Source organism: Ovis canadensis, chromosome 1 (genome assembly GCF_042477335.2).
Source record: "Ovis canadensis isolate MfBH-ARS-UI-01 breed Bighorn chromosome 1, ARS-UI_OviCan_v2, whole genome shotgun sequence".
NCBI lineage: Eukaryota > Metazoa > Chordata > Mammalia > Artiodactyla > Bovidae > Ovis > Ovis canadensis.
This window is the reverse complement of record NC_091245.1, coordinates 169,216,491-169,237,669: the sequence shown is the minus strand read 5'-3', so window position 1 is coordinate 169,237,669 and position 21,179 is coordinate 169,216,491. Positions and strand designations below refer to the sequence as shown.

The window sequence follows — 21,179 nt, the reverse complement described above, 5'->3', positions numbered from 1 at the left end:
AATTAAAAAGTATCATCTCAGCAAGAAAGTAACTTGAAAAATCGCTCTACAGTGTATCAAACTAACCTTGATAATTAGTTATAAAAAAAACAAATTCATAGCCTTCATTTGTAATTAAACTAGAAATGAATCTTAATTCTAAAATATAGTTCAATCTTTTCATTTACTAAGACTTGAGCTATTGGACAGGAGCATTATAAACATTAAGAAAATATTCAGAGATAATCAATGGCAGCCACTAGTAACAGAATACCTTCTAACACTTAAGATTTTTCAAAGATATGCTTTGGCTAGGACTTACTACAGCACACACTAGATGACATTTTGGCAGTAGAGGGAGGGGAGAATTTGGATTAAGTCTTTTCAAACCAGAGATATCATAATGCTCTCGAACTATGTGCTCAGTTATGTAGATTCCAAAAAACAATTTTAAATCTCCCATTACTTCAGCCAACAATCTGGGCAACAGTAATAACAACATGTCTCTTTGCTTAAAACAAACCCAGCAACAATTAACTGGAACAGAAAATAAGAACACTAATAGAGTTTGACAAATTTATTGGTATTTTAGTAAAGACAATCACCTTAGTTGTTTCTCTCTCCCATCTTGACTGTAGGTTGATATTTGAGTCAAGAAAATGAAATGTAGGAGAGGGATGTTATTTCAACATAAACATTAAAATGAACAAAAATGGAAAGTTTGCCTACATTAAAGCAAGTTAAATTCATGTATCTTGATATAATTAAATCATGTAAGAACTAATAGTTCTATATACATTTCCATTGTTTTACTTGGGGCTTACTCTAATCTCAAATGCAAGTGAACAAAGTATTAGGAATATATACAGGCTGCTTCTCTGGAGTTATTACTTATTAAAAGAGCTCAGCAAGTAGTTACCACCAATCAAACAGTCTGAAGCTGCCTCCAAATCTAACTTTGTAGTTTTCAAGGAAATCATTATACCATATGTTTCTTCTATGTGTCTATGCTTTAAAAGATGTGTTTAACTGTCACATTAAAAAAGAATTCATATACAATACAAAAATACAAAATAAACACAATCCTACAACACATAGATTAACAAAGTATATGTGGTCGAAGATTCCGTAAAATATGTTTAAAGATGCATTTTCTTCATTTTCAGTATCTAAAATGTGCTTTTGAGAGGCCACTGGTTAGCAAGTATACAGTTAAAGTAAACCATATTTTTGTGCTAAATAAGAATTCCTGTTAATAAGTTCAAATCAAATTGGATTTCACAAGTTAGTAACATAAATGCTTTGATAAAGTTACAGAAAGTGCATCTTTCTTATCTTCCATCTTCATACAATGTTGCTCCCCCCCTTTTTTTTTTTGGTGTTTATACCCTTTAAAAAATAAGAACAGCCAACATTTAACTATTATGTACATTTAAATTTTTGGTGGTGGTTTGTTATTTTAAAAGAAACAGCTTCCTTATGATTTGCCTCAAGATCTGGTGGAAATGCTTACAGGAACTAGCTAATAACAAAAATCAAGAGAAGCACATTCAAAATACTGATTTACTTTGGTAGCAAATGGTTGTTTTTTGAAGACTAATGAAGATAGACAAGACCCTTAAAATGAAGTGGGCTATTTTAAATACTTAACAGTTTACGTAAAATTTAAAAATGTTCTTTCTAAAGAGCTTAAGCATCTGTATCCACTGATAGCAATGCAATAACTAGTTAATGATGATGTGAAACTAAACAAATGCCCATTAGGAAAAAAAAAAAAAGCTGTATTTTATCTAATTTACTTTCTCAGTCAATAGTCCAGTAACATTTTCCTCCCAATACAATACTCCCTTCTCTATAAGGCTGTTCCTGGGAGCCAGACAAGTTTAGGTTAATAAGGGAGTTAAGTTAGAGAGTAACTGCCTACAGTTTAAATAGACAACTTTTTGCTTCCCTCCTAATGTGCTAATAGTTGTGTCTAAAAAAATATGCAATTCTTAGAAAGGTACCATTTCTGAATTTTTTAGTATCTGTAACCTTTGGAAACTAATCACATGAAACTACAAAATTAGTAAATGTCTCGAAATCTGTATATAAAACATAAATTACCTCTAATTTCAAATTCTCATTTATTAGTGTATCACTCAATATTTAAAAAAAGAAAAAGAAAAAAAAGGCGGCTCCAAAGATAGTCTTATACCATTCCTTAAAAAAGGAAACTGTTCCTTTTAACTTTACACCCACCCCACACCCCAATCTCAAAACACATCATTTAATTGTCTTGGTCATGGACATTTCCAAGATGAGATTTTATATTTCGCTCCCATAGCTTCTGGTTATCAGAAAACCCATGCTTTCCTTTATTGAAGGAATTTGGTCCTGCTGATGTTGGTGTATCCCTGTGTTAAAAGAAAGAAATTTATTTAAAATGTTATATAATGACTTTTGGGCCATGTTTTTAACTCTTTCAAAATGTCTGTTTAGCACCCATTATAAATGGAGGCCAAACATCAGAAGCTGCTACACATCTTTTTAAAAATACCCTTTCCACAGACCCAGTCCTAAAATTTCAGATTCAGTGGGCCTGAGGAAGAGCCAGGTAAATTTGTAGATTTAACAAACATTTAAGGTGATTTTGATAAACAGCTAAAGGTGGCAACCACTATACAGTTGCTTGTAACCCACTGTGGTTTAGTCCCTAAGAAGTGTCTGACTCTTGCAACCCCATGGACTATAGCCCGCCAGGCTCCTCTGTCCATGGGATTCTCCAGGTAAGAATACTGGAGTGGGTTGCCATTTCCTTCTCCATGTAACCTGTTAACAGGGTCATTAAATCAATTTGGTGACCTGCCACCAGTATTTACAAAAAATGAAACAAAAAAAAATGAAGATGTATCACACATAAAATGGTTGTCATTTTATGACCATGCTTTGATGTTAAATGTTAAGATATATGCAGGTATAGATTTGGTTTATATTTTGGTTATAATGTCAGATGTATTTTTTACTTTAGAGTCTTGTATGAAAGGGAGGCCGGTAGACAGCCACTGGCACTGTTCCCATTGGAACCAAAGGCAAAGTCTTAAGACTGATGGTAAAAGACTTAGCACTTAGTTCTTGGGAGAATACACATTTGCCAGAAACGGGGACATGGTAGAGGCCGTTGTGAAGTGCAGCTTCCTTACTGACCTCTGAGTTATCCATTTATGCACAAAGACAAACTGAGTATCCGGTTAATATGAAATTAATGTTATCTCCATAATAACAAACAGGAAAATTTAAAGATGGTTTTTATCTTATTTTGATATTTAGCATCTGTATTACCAAGGAAAAAGGAGCATATACAATCAAGATTAAGTGGTGGGAATGCTACTGTAGGTGAGATGAGTGAAAGCCATTTCTTTATACTTGAAAAAAATTTTAAATCGGAAACACTTCTGTTTACTTGAAGAAATATAGATTACATGTATCTGAAAAGAAATAGCATTATATTGTAGCTATCTTTTCTTAAAATACAAATTTTCTCTTATCAGGAGAGATATACTGCTATATTAGAAAACAAAACTGTTTTGCCCAAATATGCAAGAAAAGCTTGAACACTAACAGACTATGTGCAATTTATTCTTGCTTTAAATTCACTATAATCTTCTACAATATTATACAAAAATTATACCTTCCAATATTCTTCATCCTCATCTTTGCTTCTGGAGGCATTTCCTCTGGTTCACTCTGGAAAAAAAAGAGACACAAAGCAATGACTGCATATAGATACAGCAGACTCTTGAACAATGCAGGGGGCGGTTAGGGGTACCACCCCCTGACCCAAATCTCCTCCAGTCAAAAACCTGTGTATAACTTTACAGTGAGCCCTCCCTATCCATGGTTCCACATCCAAGGATTCAATCAACTTGGGATAGTGTAGTACTGTAGCACATGTTTATGGAAAAAAAATCTGTGTATAAATAGGCCCGTGCAGTTCAAACCTGTGCTGGCCAAGGGTCAACTATATTAAAATCACTTGATACGAATAATGCTAAATTTTATATCCAACTGTAAATTTTGGTTAAAAAAGTATCTAATTTTAACTACATTAAAGAGACCTATACTTCAAGTGCTGAATCTGCAAAAAGAAAGAATTCTGGTAAAAACCTGATACTTTAGAACTAAAAGTAGTTGTTTACTAGAATCTACATGTTGTGTTAAATGCTTTAATATGCACTATCTCTGAAAACTCTAACAATCCTACCAAACGGGATGAGTGTCATCATTCAAATGTTGTAGCTGAAGTATGCATGGTTAACATGTCCAAAGTCACAAAACAGCTGGACACTAAAAAAATGCTCTAAACCACTTCACTGTATCGCTCCTTCTCAAAAATGTCTTCTTTCCTGTAAAGACATCTTGAAAGCTCATTCCTTACTGCTTTTCCACAGTTACAGCTGGTGAAAAAGAATGTGACAAGTGTCTTTTAGATGTTTTTATGTATATATGTTACTGCTGAGATACATATTTTTTAAGCAGTCATCTCAAGATCCACCTTAAAGAGGTTTCTACTGGTCAAATCTGGGACAATTTGAGCATTATAGCCTATTGAATAGGCTACGCTTGTATAAATAAAGAAAAGCTCTTCCTTAAGTGAGACAATTAATAAACACAGACAGGAGGAAAGAATGAAAAAAAAATCACCATTTGGCAAACATAATAGAACTAATTCTGGTTAACAATCATCAATGAATGTTAACATTCATGAATGAATGCTTAAGTAGATAGGTATTTTCATGTATTCTTAAAACATATCCCAAGATAAATTTTAATTATAAAAGGTAAAACAGTAATTTGACAGAAGAGCTATCTGGCAGTCACCACTGAACCCAATGATCAAAGGTAGCACTGCCAGTAACAGGACACACTGACACATGTGCTCCTGATATAATAGGCACTGGCAACCTGGCATCATTTCTGTGGGACACCGGCCAAGGGGAACGTGAATCTAACAATAAGGGAACATCAGACAAATCCAAACTGGGGAACATTCTACAAATTAAAAGAAACTAAAGAGACAGAACTGAAGAAGTATTTTTAAATTTCAAAATTAAACAAATGAACATATTCTCTGTCCACTGTATTTCAGGCTGAGATATATACCCAAGGCTAACTATGTTCCTCAGAAAAATAAGAATCAAATAAAGACTTTATTTCCTTTTTTTTGGCAGCACTGTAAGGCACGCAGGATCTTAATTCCCTGACCAGAGATCAAACCCACACCTCCTGCAGTGGAAGTACCGAGACTTAACGACTGGACTGCCAGGGATCATTACCATCTTATGGCAGAAAGAGTGCTGTCTGAACCTGTCTAAAATTTCTTTAAAAACAGGGAAGACAATACAGGACAAGAAACCAGAAAGCCAAGTTCTAGTTCTAAGTTCTAGATGACACTTGTGTGCATCAGCACATACTCATGCACTCATAGCTTAATTTCTCCATTTGGAAAATAAGAATAACCATAACACACAACTCACAGGGATATACGGAAGGTAAAATAAAGATATGTGCAAAGACTCAATTTGTTAGATATTCAACATAAGCATTATGTAGGGGCTTACAATTTTCAGCCTTTCTACTTCTGCCCATGCTATTCTCTTCTTCCTATACTGTCCTTCCCTGACATAATCTGTAGAGGTCAAAATGCTACATAATCGCTTAAGAATTCTGGTTAGACATGACAAAATATTAAATTTAAGTCGATGCTTTTCAAAAATTTTTTTTGGGGGAAGGGGACATAAAAAGTTTTTTCCTCAACAAAATACTACTTGGATTTCCAAATACCAAATAGATAAGAGAGCAGACATAAATGAAATAGCAGCAGGAGACTAGAGTCATGCTTGTTAGCCGGTTTGATTCCTGGGTCAGGACGATCCCCTGAAGAAGGGTTGGCTACCCACTCCAGTATTCCTGGGCTTCCCTAGTTGCTCAGAGGGTAAAGAATCTGCCTGCAGTGTGGGAGATCTAAATTTGATTCCTGGGCTGGGAAGATCCCCTGGAGGAGGGCATGCCAACCCACTCCAGTATTCTTGCCTGGAGCAGGGCAGAGCAGCCTGAGTGGGCTGCAGTCCATGCGGACTGGACTCCACAAAGAGTCAGACACAACTGAGCAACCAAGTATGGAATACCATAGTAGCTCCTGAGACATTTCCACAGAGCCCCAGAACTCTAAGAAATGGTTTAAAACCCTGTGATCTATATTTAGCCTTCACTTTACAAGTTGGAAAACTAAGGCTCCAAAAGGTAAACTGATTTAATTAGTTGCAGGCTCTCTATTGGTTAATAACTGGACAGGACAGGAAAAGAACCTAGGTCTTCCAACTGCCAGTCCAGTGGTCTTTCCACAACACTGCATGCATCGAGTTACCTGGCCTCTCTTCCTCACCTAAATCTCTTGTATCATTTCATCTTTTCAGGTACTTTTGATTTTATCTTGGGCCATTTTATGTGTAAGTCCCTGTACTGCTAGGCTAAATTCCTAGAGGAACATGTCTGATTGATCTTTGTAATCTCATTGTACCTAGCATACAGAAAGCAATCAAATGTATAGAGTGAGTAAATGTCCAAGGGAGAATACAGTGATAACCACTGTATTTACCTATTGAGTCTCGATCATTCCATATTCATCCTTGCCTAAAATTTCTACAAAATCTCCAGGTGTCAAACACAGCTGCTCAGCATTACCACTTATGATTTGAAAGCTGATATCTTAATTTACAACAGTATTCCTTGGTTTGTCAAAACCCTGCCTAATGTTTGGGACAGAGGAGCCTGGTGGGCTGTCTATGGGACTGCAGAGAGTCAGACATGACTGAAGCAACTTAGCAGCAGCAGCAGCAGCAGCAGATTTCTTCTCTTAAATACTCTTGCCAATCACTCCAGCCCCACGTTTTGTGCTCCTCTGAAGGTTAATTCTTATCCAAATTGTTCTTGGGAGCTATTACTCAGGTACTCATAGCACACATATGTATTATTACTCATAGTAAGCATTTGTTGATTTAAATTCCTTGCTCCTCAAAGTCTATTTTAAATAATCCCCCAACCAAATTACTAGAAATATCCAGATTGTGCAGATGTCATTAGAAAAAAAAGAAAAAACACACACAAACCCAAACTGTTAAGAGTTGCCAAAAAAAAAAAGTTTACTAGTACCATTAATATAACTTGACAATTCGCCACTAATGTTGTCCTAAAGAACAGGTTAAAGTAAAACAAAGAAAACTAGTTATCAACTTACATCTTCATCTTCATTAAAAGCTGCTGCTACTGAAAGGGTTTTTGGAGCAAGAGTTGGAACCGGTTCTTTAGGCTTCTGAAGAAGAAACATTAGAAAGAGTATCATCACATAATGTTTACACAGGCTTATTTAACGACAGGAATAACATCTTCAAAGATGCAACGTTACATTTTCATAGAACCATATAGTAAGGAACTAAGAACAAACTTTGGAGAAATCCATCTTCTTTCTTGAAAATGTGGGTTATCAACAGTAGATTTTACTTTATTTAATCATATGGCCATTTGTTTTCCTCCTGTCCAAGATTTTCTAGTTAGGATCTATAATTTAATATCATTTACATAAAGGTACTTAGCACAGGTTAAGAGAAAATGAATATCAACACTTGCCCATAGTAACATTAAAGTTAAGCACAGATTACCCTGAGAAAGACACCAAGATTCATCTTTCCCTATCAGCTGGCTGCCACTGTATAGTGGCACTCAGAGATCCGAGGGGTACTGAAGTGCTCACGAAGTACCCAAGCCAGAAAACCTTTACTTCAACTTGCATATTCTATTGTGAGGTCCTGTTAACTAGATCTCTACTAAACAGACTTAAATCTCCCCCTGCCTTCTCAGCTTACTGGTTACCACGTTACGAACACCTAAGGCCCCTTAGCATTTCTTGCCTGAACTATGTTAGATTTACCATTTTCCTGGCTTCTGTTGTTTTTATCCCTCTAATTCTCTATACTAGTACCAGAGTACTGCTTCTAAAATGCAAATCTGTTTAAAGGGTCTACAATAGTTCCATGACTCCTCTAGAACCTAAAGACTAAAACCAAATTTTCTTATGGACCTTTATGTCCTTTATGATTTGGTCCTATGGTCTTATTTGGAGGGCTTTCTAACCCTCCATTTAACTACTAAACACTTCGTAACAATGAACAATTTCCTGAATGCATCATGTAGCTTCACATTTAAATTGCCTTTGTATAAGACACCTTGAGCATTCTGTGGGCTCTTCTGCAACTAAGGAACCCAAGGCCACAGCAGTGAAAGCACTGAATCTTAATCACTGGACTGCCAGGGAATTCCCTGCATCAAACTCTTTTTTATCTGAGTCCTTTTGCCTCTTTCCTGTATTTAAAGTCAGCTCTAGCATCACCTCCCCAATAAAATCATCTCTGAGCTGCTGAAACAAAATTAACCATCCCTCTTATATAACATAAACATCTTTATAAAGTGTGTACTTTTGAAGAAATGAAAATGTTCATTTGGAAATTATGCATAGTGACTCCAGAAAACCCCCTTTATTCTTAAAACATGTCATGTATTTGATGTTTTACATACAACATAAGACTCAAGTATTCGCCGGTGGTTTGACTATCTTTTCACATCATATAATCAAAAGCAACAGTTTCAACTATTTTCACATCCTACATCTCACTTTACCAAGATTATGTTTACACTTTGGTTTATTTTATGAAAAAAAAAAAAAGTTTGTTTTCTAAAGGTTTAAGTTTTAGTGAATAGGCCTTTTTAAGCATAACCTTCCTAACTAAAATGATCAGCAATTACTAAATCATTTCAATGACTTAGAAAAAGTAGGGATATGGGTATCTGACTTATGTGGTATGTTCAACCACAGTAAAATCTATTACCAAGGGGAACACCTATATGAGAAGTGTACATGAGAACCACATCTTTAATGACAATCAAAAAAAGTAAATATTTATGCAGGTTATAAAAAAACAGATTAAACCAAAAGAATCAGCTCAAGTAGAAAGAAGAATCATGAAATAATGAAGTTATAAGCTGAATGCCTTTTGTTCAGACTAAATTTTTTACAAAAAGGAAGAAAAGGCAAAAAAGCATATGGCAGGAGTGGGGGTTCTAAGGAATAGTAGCTTTATGAAAACTAGACATGTAGCTCAAACACACACACTCTAGTAGGAATCTGATCCATATTTTTTATCCTGATCCATTTAAAAATCTTTGAACATCTAATGAAGATATCAAGCTGTATGTACTTAGCAACTGAGCATTAATTTTCACAGGACATGAATAAACCAAAGCAATTTTAGGATTATACTCCTTACACAAGAATGTATAATCATATTCTAAAGTCAACAGCAATATGCTATTAAAATAACTTCCTTTTTCTTAAAGAGGAGACCTATTTAGTTGAATCACAGGAAATTATCACTTCTGTAGATCAGAAATAGTCCAATGTCTAATGCTTCAATCTTATATTTCAGTTATTTTTCAGACACTCAACAGTTAATAAGTACTAATTTAAGGTTTACATCTAAAAATAAGAAATCAAAAGTTGATCCACAAAGGACTATTATCATAGGTTTTAATACTCAACATCCATTTGTAGCTCCAAAGTAAGTTAATCAGGAAGCTCTTATTAAGCAGTACCTTACTCACATTTATCTTTTATGACACAAATGATTTCTAGAGATGCTATTTTTTAACATCACTGGAATTAAAAGATAAACATTTTTCAGAGGTTTTGCACAAGTTAGGAAACTATAAGCTAGTCATATATTCCCTACAATATGTGTTCCTTCTCATATTCCAAACCTTTTTAAGAAACAGCTGGAGTTATAATTCATCCAGACTAATAATTTCTTAAATACTTACATGTTGTAAGTTCATGCACCAACGTATCATCTTATACTTAATTTATCATAATCCAATAAAAGCAGGTTTCCAAAACACATCCTTAAGACCCATTATAAATATAAAATATAAAATAACTCACACTTGAGCCAAGTTTGATGGATATGGCTGAGGCTTTCTTTGTCGTCTGACTACCTATGGCAAATCCAAACTTGGAGATCTTTGTAGGCTTTGTTGGGAGGTCTGCAGTTTCATCTTCAGCTGATCGCTTCTCAGCGCTGCGACTGGAATTTTCCCCTCCATTACTGGAAGAAACAGTCTTAGTTTTCACAGGTTTTTCTGCTTCTTCTTCAGGTCCTGGTGAAGTCGAAACAACTTACCAAGATGAGCTATTTTTACTGAGCAGATTGATGGGAGCAGCAACCTCAAAAAGCATCGTTATAAGGAAGATACCTCTGCAGTTGTCACCTACTGACCCAACAGTCTCTTCCACTGTTTGTTAGAGTATACAGCAGGAACTGAGATTGTGTGGCAGTAGAAGAGGCTCCCATGAATTAACTAGCATAAAATACAGAGCAATTTAAAATTATAAAAATAGAGTTCACAAAAGACCCTTCAACTAAATACTCTACATTGCATAATAATCTAATTACCTGTGGAATTTTGCTTTTCATAAATTAAGAACTCTTCTACATGAACTGGTTTGTTGGCAATTAGTCACATCATAGAATACATTTGACTAATAAAACACCTAATATTCTTCAATAGTATACTACTAGTTATACAAAGTACCTTTTTATGACCAGCCCGTTATGTCCCAAACTACATAGTACAGCCTGCAGTAACTTTCTTGAGTGACGTGTTCTTCATGAACATTTCACACAATCTTTAGAAAGGAACTTCAAGGAAGACATCAAGGTCATCCCCTCTTTAGTAACTTAATTCTACTCTCAAAGCTTGATTATCATCTGTTTAGCCTATTCTTAAAGAGTGATCAACAATTATATTTAGGTTCACACATTATTTTTTCATCATAAAAAAAGATGAGCTAAAAACGATAATTTCTAACAGAAGGCACACACATGTAGACATGGAATGCAAGATGTCTTTCACTAATTTTGCTTGTTTATATTAACAAATGAAATGAGTTAACATCTTGAACGTTACACATGAAGGTTATTTAAGAACATACTGGGAAGCAAGACAGAAGAAAATTGGCTGATTATTAAATATTTTCTTTCTCAAGTTTACCAATTTACCCTATACAATGTACACCAGATGAATATTTATAGAGAAAGAGAAGATTCTCTAAGGAATGACCCTGACAACAGTTTGGAAAACATGACAAAAAGCAAGAATGGGTGGAAAAGGGGAAATCAAACAGACTGACGAGTAATAAAGGACAAGAGGTTATAGATCCCAATCTATATAATTTTGGAATGATGGGGCAGCTAAATTAATTAGCACTTTGAACAGAACATTTGATTTTGTTTACAGGAAAATAAAAAATTCTTTATTACCTTTAGACAAGGGGTGAAAGTTGTAATAACAATGTAGGGGAGAAATTAAGCAGTATTAGGTTTGGGGATTTCCTTAGGAAGGAAAGAGCATTATAATGGCTGGCTGAATTCACTTATTTAGATATAAAATTACAAAAGCACTCAAAGAATAACATTGCTACTCAATATTTGAAATATAGAATTCAATTTAGAATTTCTTAAGACAGTATTATACAAACATTAGTTTTCAGTCTATCACTAAAATCATTTATGCCAAATTTTATTCTGTATCCTTAGAGTTTTAATCAAGTATGAATTTACAGTAAAACCCAAACAGTCATAACTACTACTTCTCTGTGACTGGCACAGCTAAAACTGAAAACTTATTGGCTCTATGTATTGGAACACATTAAAAAAAAAAACAACCCACTGAATTTCCATATAGAAGCAATCTATACACCACTAAAGGCACAAATTTGTGCAGTCACAAACTCCGAAAAACATCAAAACAAGCAGCACAAAGAACATTTAGTCTTGATTCTAGTGTAACTCTGATCTTTGAACTGTGACTCAAGGACTATCATATTCTAGGAATCCTTTTACCCAAAAAATAGTTCGGGAACAAAGAATCTAGAAAAGTCAAAGCATAAATATGAGGAAAAGTGAAAAGGATAGTTATTACTATAATATTAAGAACAACACTGAGTGTGACAACTAACTGAACTAGTCTGTGCTAATAAATGGAACGTAATACTATCTGTCCACTCCTATGATGTCTGGGGAAGATTTCTATAATTACTGCTCTAGAAAAAGGTAACATGTACAGAGGAGTTGAGAAAACTACAATTAACTAATCAACTGCTAGCAACCCAAATTTTATCCACATCTGTGTTCCTGTCATCTGAAGAGGCAAACTATCAAGACCATTATAAAGTGTTTTAAAGTCCATTAAGTGTTTTCCCTTAAATACATGTACTACTTTAGCAGTTGTTTGGGCGGGTGAGGCTTGCAATCATGAACTGCTGTTTTCAATTTATTTAATGAGATGTTTTCTATTCTGGCACTGTGGAAAACAAAATTTTGAATGGTCACAGATTAGTAATGTGAAAAATCTTAGCAATGTGACTTACATTTTAAAGAGTGAAAAAATATGCAGTTTAAAAAAAAATCACTTTATAACAAACACGGACAGTTTTTAAATTATTAGATTAATTATCAAGGAGTATCTCAATAAGAGATTTTATCTAGTTTGTATTCTGAGCAAATAAAATGCATAGATTAGTTAATGTGAAATCAAACTACACACAGTACTAGCATTTTTTTTTTCTCGTCTTTCATTGAATAGTTGAGAAGGAGAGGTGGGCCTTGGGAGTCAAAAAGGTACCTTATTTTGAAAAAATTACCTAGTAAGTTTTAAGTCCATAAGGATACCCTTCATGACCCATTTGCATTCTGGTAGCTTCTTTGTCTGAAAAAAAGTGTACATCCACGTCTCTAATAGGACTGGTATGCAGTTTAAATGAAAATATATTCAAGACCCTCTTGACAGAAGAAATGTCAATTTCATTAACGTAGTTATTAGAAACATAAAATAGCTTGAGGTATGATTACAACATGAATAGCTCTAAAATTTCTACTTGTTCCAAGGAGCTACAAAAATTTAGCCAAAGGGAAGAAAAAAGAGAAAAGCTACCCAAAGCCTAACCCTTAACATTATCCCTCCCCTTAAAGGTGAGAGCAGGTAGTTCAAGTAAGTAGCTTCTCTTATTAATATAAATTCATGTTAACTTCTTAAAAAAATACTTATATTTCCAATTTAATGGACTGTTCAGTAGGAGTTAAAAATCAGAAAAATCCCCAGGTAAGCCCCCCCAATACAAACTGGCTAAGTGTTAAATAGTGCCTACTTGCCATAAAATTTTATCAGTTGAGCAATATCCATGGATGGCATGAATGTTTAAACTGATTTTTTGGTACAACTTCATTAAAAACATGTCATTCAAAAATGGTTAACATGTAACTACTATTTTCTTATAAAGGAAAGCACACTCAAGGCATTATGTAGACGTTATTAAAGAATATCAGCCTAAGTCACTAACAAGGAGACAACTTTTGATAGCAATTAGTAAAAAAGGTAATTTTGTATCACTCTCATCACAAAAATATGCTAACACAGAAACACCAATATTCATACTACAGAATAAATTATCCCTAACTGAAAGGGTGGTGGATAAATTACACAGTGGAATTATGCTGACACTTATGGTACATTTTTCTGTTTTGTTTTGGCCACTTCAGCCACGTGTGGTGTGAAATCTCAGTTCCCTGGGCAGAGACTGAACCCAGGCCAGGCAGTGAAACCCTGGGAATCCTAACCGCTAAGCCCCCAGGGAATTCCCTCAAACTACATTTTGGCTCACATTAAACACAGTTACTCTCATTCAAGACAAAAAACCATTCTTAAACGGCAGTCTAAAAGTCAGATAAGGCTTTTTAGGCTACAGATCTTTGTTTTTTCTCAAACTAACTTTTAAGTGTAATTTTACTTGGTAACTTCCAATTTTGGCCACAAAAAGCCGCTAAAGAGGTAGTATTAAATGGTTTAAACTGTTGTTTCATAAGCTGTTTTACTAGTAAAATAACAACAGAAAAGAAGGGAGGGGAGTGGAAACGGTGAAAGGAGTCTGGGTTCAAGTAATAGCACCTTATGTATTTTTAAAAAAGGAAATTCTGGGTTCAAAGTAACCAAATATTACACTTTTTTTCAATTTCGTTCCCAAGTTAATTCACATCAAACTTGTTAGGAGGTCCTAACAGTCACCTTCATATACTACTAATTTTCTGTATTTTCTCATATTAAATACTTTCAGGGATAAGACTTGAAGAATTAGGACAGTGTGGTACTTAAAACGTTCTAAAGACAGTATCAGCTCGCACGTGTTAAATTAGCCTTGTTAGGACAAAGGGACGGGAAAGCTAGAGAGATTACATGATGTTTCTTTTCCTTAATGCACAAGACCCAAATTTAGAGGGTTGGAGGTGACAGAATAAAGATAGCTGCAACCTGAGTTGACATCGTATCAAATAGGGAAGAGTCACACTAGCCTATTTAGCCACCTAAATATCTGGCAGGCAGCTGGCTGGCAACAGCCTAGCACATAAAAGGCAGACAGTTCAAAGAAAGGCAATCAAACCCTAATCCTAGACCCCAAAGACTAAACCAGGAGACAGGCAAAGGTATTCCTCTTTGCTTCCATCGCCTCGACCCAGCCCTTACAGGATTAGTATTAGGCTTAAAAATGAAGGAATGAAAAAGGCCAGGACAGTCCACTTTCTCAGTGAAAAGGGAGCAGCAAACTAACTCCTAGGTGTAACTGAGAGGCCGGCACCGTCGGAAACTCGGCCCGCGGCCAGTTCCTGCGGTCACTGCTCCGTGACTCGCACTGAGAGAGCGCGCGAGTGCGTTTTGTGTGATGTGCGTCTCCGGTGTGGCGGTAGCGGCTCGGGCACCGCCACTCCGAGTCCCACCCCGAGTTCGGTCCCCCTTTCTGGTGCCCATATCCCTTCTCTTCGGAAGCAGGGTCTCTGCTGGGGCCAGGAGGTGACGAACAGTGACCGGCTCTTCCCTGGTAAGGAGGCGATGTGGGCCCGGATCCCAGTGGGCCGCACCGGGCGTGCCCGGGGCTCGTCTGGGCCCAGCACCTGGCCGGGTGAGAGCCAGATGCGCCCATTCTCGCCCCAGTCTACTCCCCCCCACCCCGGGAAGCTCAAAGAAAGGCTCAGAGCATCCCACATAGCCCGCGACGCTGGGGTTGTGTTCACCTCCGGCGGCTCCAGCTCGCTGCGGCTTCTCAGGCTTCTCCTCTCCCGCCTTCCCGTCCGCCATTTTCCCCGCCGCGGCCTCCCCTGCAGCCACGCCAAAGACGTCACGGCCCCGCCCAGCAACCATTGAGCTTCAGAGCCAGCCGTGGAAGCGTCAGCCTAGAGCGACCGTAGAGAATGAAGAGAGGCCTTTTCAGAAACGGAAGTGGATATGATATCATCAGCGAGCCGCCTATGAGGGAAGGGCGGGGTAGGTTGGGTGGTCCTGTAGCCAGTTTATGGGGGCTTTGCTAGGGGTCAGTTAGATTTTCTTGGTCGAGGGGCGGATTGAGAAAAGTGAGAGGTGAGAGCGTAACCCTGGAAACGGTGAGCTTCTGTGAGGTTTCTGCCAACTGAGGTGTGGTTGCAGCTGAAGCTGGCAGGATCTCTCATTCTGGTTTTGCTGGATCATGTGTACCTATTAAAAAAAAAAAACGAATTCTTTTTCCTACTTAAAAGGGAAATCCACGTTTATCGAGCGCCCCCTTGTGTCATACCCTATATCGTTTAATCACCGCTACTGTTTAATTGGAACAGTAATCCAATGCGAGACGCGTGTTTGATCCCTGGGTCGGGAAGATCCCCTGAAGCAGTAAGTAGCAGCCCAGTTCGGTGTTTTTGCCTGGAAAAGCCCATGGACAGAGGCGCTCTAGGGCCTACAGTCCATGGGATCTCAGAGTTCGACACAAATGAGCGACTGAGCACACACACAGCACACAATTCGCTGTGAGAGTTGAGGCCAAAGAAAAATTTGTCTAAGGTTATGGAGGCAAGTGGTAAAACTAATTTTTTTCTGCAAGGGATTTCTGTGTCAAGAAACTTTATTACCTAAAGATCGCAGTAGTTTCTGCCTTTCTTAGAAATCTTTAGTTGATTCTCCGGGTTTGCAGAATGAAATCCAAGCATCATATTGGGCCCCATCCTAGCTTTTCAGCTTCATCTTCCCTTTTTGTCTATATTTATACTGCCCTCTTGCTATTCCTTACCTATAGAACTGTAGTTACTGGGTTTGCTGTCAGTGTTACAGAAATTGGTCTTAAGGAGTTAGAACATGGGTTTCAATCCCTTTACTGACTGAGTAAACCTTCAGCATTTCTTACTGTCTACAGGCCTGAGTTTCCTTCTCTATAAAACAGAGAGAATAATTTGTACATCCTCAGAGGGTAGTCTTGGGGATCAACTGTGATAATACAATGCCTTGCTTTGGTCACTTTGTACTTCCCTCAATATATTTATGTATTTAAAGGTCTTCCTAGATGGCTCAAAATTTCTTTGCCCACAGAGACCATTTAAATAATTTATTTTCTTTACAGCACTTTATACGGCTCATTTCATGTGAAATGTGCTCTGTAGCTGTGAGTGGATGACTTGTCAGGGTCCTAGTCTAGGGAAAGCAAAAAGAATGAAGATGTGTTCTGTCACCATGACAGAAGCAGGGTGGTTTGCTGATATGGTGATTTGAAGCCTCTGGTTCATCAACTATGACAATATGTAAAAGTGCCCAGCAAAATATTTTACATAGTGTGCTAAGTTGCTTCAGTCGTGTCTGACTTTGCAACCCTGTGGACCATAGCCTACCAGGCTCCTCTGTCCGTGGGATTCTCCACGCAAGAATACTGGAGTATTTGCCATGCCCTTCTTCAGAGCATCTTCCCTACCCAGGGATCTAGCCTGCATCTCTTATATCTCCCGCATTGCAGGTGGATTCTTTACTGCTGAGCTACCAGGGAGCATGTAATTAATTCATGTTTGTTTCTTTTTCTTAGATGTGCTCTTCAAAAGTTACTTAATGGATGATACTCTCTTATTTTGTTTGGGGGCCACACTAAGTGGCTTTTGGGACCTTAGTTCCCCAACCAGGGATTGAACTAGGGCCCTCAGCACTGAAAGCATGGAGTCCTAACCATGGTATGGCCAAGGACTTTCTGAGACACTCACTTTAGTCATTTTTTAAATGGAGACATAAATATTCATTTATAGTTGCAAATGTATTACTCATAGATGCTTCTGTCTTTAAATGACAAAAATGAATTTTAGAGAGGCCACATAAAGCTATCCAGTTACATGTACCACATTGTAGAGGTTAAACATGGAAGATACTAACCCATTCACCTGTCAATTCCTTGAGGTCATATTGTACCTATCTTGCTCACCACTGTTTCCCTCAGACCTAGATTACACCAGTTTTCCATAAATACCCATTGACGAAGTGAATGCCAACTTGCAGGAATCACCCCCAATAAACAGATTTACGGGTGAAAAGGCAGTTGAGTGCAGGGGAAAGAGCAGCAGCATTGATAGCATCACACAAAACTTAATTTTGATTATAACCCTGCTATTTGCTAATTCGGTGAGCTTGAACTGATAAGGTAATCTTAATACAATAATAAAAATGTACCAATACTTATAGGGTTACTGAGAGGAGTAAGTGTGATAATACAGGTAAAGTTTGTAATACATTGCCTGGATCATGGTGGGTACTTGCTTAATAGTAGATATTTTTTTGCAGTCTCTAAGAGCTATTCAAATAATGACTTAATAAGCTGAAAATGAAGATTAATATAGACAATTACTGTAAGTTAAATGTGTAATATGTGAGGTGATAGCTATGCTATGCAGTATACATTCATGCCTACTATATGCCAAGCACGATCTGTAATTTTTTAACATGAAATCAAGTGCATTAAATTATCACTGGATGAATTAACTGTTAACGTTACTCTTGCTTTTATGGAAGAGGAAACAGGGACACTGAAAAGTAAGAGGTGGAGGTGAACCTGGAATTCAGGCAGAGAAATACAAAAAATCAGAGAAGAGACGTGGCTAATCTTGGTTTCACTAACCTTGAGTGTGTGCATGCTAAGTCGCTTTACTAGTGTCTGACTGTATGACCCTGTGGACTGCAGCTTGCCAGGCTCCTCTGTCCATGGGATTCTCCAGGCAAGAATACTAGAGTGGGTTGCCTTGCCCTCTTCCAGGGGATCTTCCTGAACCAGGGATTGAACCTGTTTCTAACCTGCATTGGCAGGAGGGTTCTTTTACCACTGCTGCTACTGCTAAGTCACTTCAGCTGTGTCCGAATCTGTGTGACCCCATGGACCGCAGCCTACCAATCTCCTCCATCCATGGAATTTTCCAAGCAAGAGTACTGGAGTGGGGTGCTATTGCCTTCTCCTAGTAGGTTCTTAATCCAGGCTATAATCCCATTATGTTTCCCTATACCATTGTCAAGTTTTTATACATTAGAATCATCTGAAAACTTCTTAAAACAGTTACAACTCTGGTACCACTTAATTTTTGATTCAGTAGATTCAGTGGGTGGGCCCCCCCAAACATACATTTCTAACTAGTTCCCAAATAGTGAGGCTGCTAGTCTGGAGACCACGTGTTGAGAACCCTGGCCCTGATTCATTCACTTGTTTAGACTATTTCACAGTTTCTCTGTTCTCTCCTCAACTGATGAATCTGATTCTTATTTTCAGTAATAAAATAATGGAAATCAAAACAGAACTTCTGTATATTCTCATTATATCTGTGATGTGGTATCTAAATTTGTACTTTTATTTTCTGTCTTCTTTTCTGTTACTGGTGCAATAAATCCCATCCTTCTTGCTTATAAAAGGTTCTCTCTAATGTTATCTCCCATATCTACAAAACAACCATAACAAAACAAAAAACTCTTGGGATCTCATAACTCCCTCTACCTCTTCATTACTATTCCCCTTCATTTAGAAACTCTTTGGAAGGATTGTTTATACTCATTGTCTCCAGTATCTCTTTGGTATTTGCTGTGAAAGTGCTGCACTCAATATGCCAGCAAATTTGGAAAACTCAGCAGTGGCCACAGGACTGGAAAAGGTCAGTTTTCATTCCAATCCCAAAGAAAAGCAATGCCAAAGAATTTCAAACTACCACATAATTGCACTCATATCACACACTAGCAAAGTAATGCTCAAAATTCTCCAAGCCAGGCTTCAACAGTATGTGAACTGTGAACTTCCAAATGTTCAAGCTGGTTTTAGAAAAGGCAGAGGAACCAGAGATCAAATTGCCAACAACTGCTGGATCATCAAAAAAGCAAGACAGTTCCAGAAAAAAAAAATATTTCTGCTTCATTGACTATGCCAAAGTCTTTGACTATGTTGACTTTGTTGACTATCACAACAAACTGTGGAAAATTCTTCAAGAGATGGGAATACCAGACCACCTGACCTGCCTCCTGAGAAATCTGTATACAGGTCAAGAAGCAACAGTTAGAACTGGACATGGAACAACAGACTGCTTCCAAATTGGGAAAGGAGTACATCAAGGCTATATATTGTCACCCTGCTTATTCAACTAATTGCAGAGTACATCATGAGAAATGCTGGGCTGGATGAAGCACAAGCTGAAATCAAGCTTTCCAGGAGAAATATCAATAACCTCAGATATGCAGATGACACCACCTTTATGGCAGAAAGCAAAGAAGAACTAAAGAGCCTCTTGATGAAAGTGAAGAAGGAGAGCGAAAAAGTTGGCTTAAAAGTCAACATTCAGAAAACGAAGATCATGGCATCCAGTCCCATCAGTTCATGGCAAATAGATGGGGAAACAATGGAAACAGTGACAGAATTTATTTTCTTGGGCTCCAAAATTACTGCAGATGGTAACTGCAGCCATGAAATTAAAAGATGCTTGCTCCTTGGAAGAAAAGCTATGACCAATCTAGACAGCATATTAAAAAGCAGAGACATTACTTTTCCAACAAAGGTCCGTCTAGTCAAAGCTATGGTTTTTCCAGTGGTCATGTATGGATGTGAGAGTTGGGACTATAAAGGGAGCTGAGCACCGAAGAATTGATGCTTTTGAACTGTGGTGTTGGAAAAGACACTATAGAGTCCCTTGAACTGCAAGGAGATCCAACCATCCATCCTAAAGGAAATCAGTCCTGAATATTCATTGGAAGAACTAATGCTGAAGCTGAAACTTCAATACTTTGGCTACCTGCTGTGAAGAAACAACTCACTGGAAAAGACTCTGATGCTGGGAAAGATTGAAGGTGGGAGGAGAAGGGGATGACAGAGAATAAGATGGTTGGATGGCATTACCAATGCGATGGACATGAGTTTGAGTAAGCTCTGGGAGTTGGTGATGGACAGGGAAGTTTTGTGTACTGCAGTCCATGGGTCCCAGAGTCGGACACGACTGAGCAACTGAACTGAACTGCTACCACCCTGATCCAACTCACTTATCTTTTGCTGTTTCTGCAGTAGCCTCCTAACTGGTCCCTCTCATTTAATCTGGTGTCAATAGAGCATCTAAAGTGATCCTTTTTAAATGAATCAGGTTGATTCATTCAACATATATCAAGCTGCATCTTCCCTGGTGGCTCAGTCTGTGAAGAATCTGCTTGCAAGGTGGGAGACCTGCGTTTGATCCCTGGGTCAGGAAGATCCCCTGGAAAAGGAAATGGCAACCCACTCCAGTATTCTTGCCTGGAGAATTCCATGGACAGAGGAGCCCAGTGGGCTGCAGTCCATGGGGTCACAAAGAGTCAGACACGACTGAGTGACACTTTCTTTTTTCACTTTATGTGCCAGGCACTGTACCAGGTCCTGGGGATACGGCAGTAAATAAGACAGAAAAGGGAGTTCCCTAGTGGCCTGGTGGTTAGGATTCCAGGCTTTCACCTGCATGACCTGGGTTCAATCCCTGGTCAGCAAAATGAGATCTTTCAAAAAAGAAAAATGTAACATTGTAAATCAACTATACTTTTCAATTGTGTACTCAGTCACTCAGTTGTATCTGGTTCTCTGTGACTCTATGTGTGTGCTTGTGTGTGTGTCCGTTAAGTCAATTGAGTCATGTCCAACTTCACAACTCTATGGACCATAGCCTGCCAGGCTCCTAAAGTGCTTCTGGGTACATAGTAGGTACTCAGTAAATACTTCCTAAATGAATGAATGAGGCAGA

General features: G+C 37.7%; 1 protein-coding gene across 2 annotated transcripts; it reads right to left on the bottom strand.

The window, feature by feature from the left end:
• Nucleotides 1-541: 541 nt before the first annotated feature.
• PCNP (PEST proteolytic signal containing nuclear protein) lies at nt 542-15,645 on the bottom strand. Of its 2 annotated transcripts, XM_069552292.1 has the most exons (6): nt 15,545-15,645; nt 15,189-15,347; nt 10,010-10,224; nt 7,256-7,330; nt 3,650-3,705; nt 542-2,375 (listed from the first exon to the last, which is right to left on the bottom strand). In XM_069552292.1, exons 2-6 carry the CDS (start codon nt 15,313-15,315, stop codon nt 2,249-2,251), a joined length of 600 nt encoding a protein of 199 aa, XP_069408393.1. In that variant the 5' UTR covers nt 15,316-15,347; nt 15,545-15,645; the 3' UTR covers nt 542-2,248. The 2 variants fall into 2 exon arrangements, with proteins under 2 accessions (XP_069408393.1, XP_069408403.1); XM_069552302.1 differs by lacking the exons at nt 15,189-15,347; nt 15,545-15,645 and adding an exon at nt 10,248-10,321 and having other exon boundaries at nt 10,010-10,172.
• Nucleotides 15,646-21,179: the final 5,534 nt, after the last annotated feature.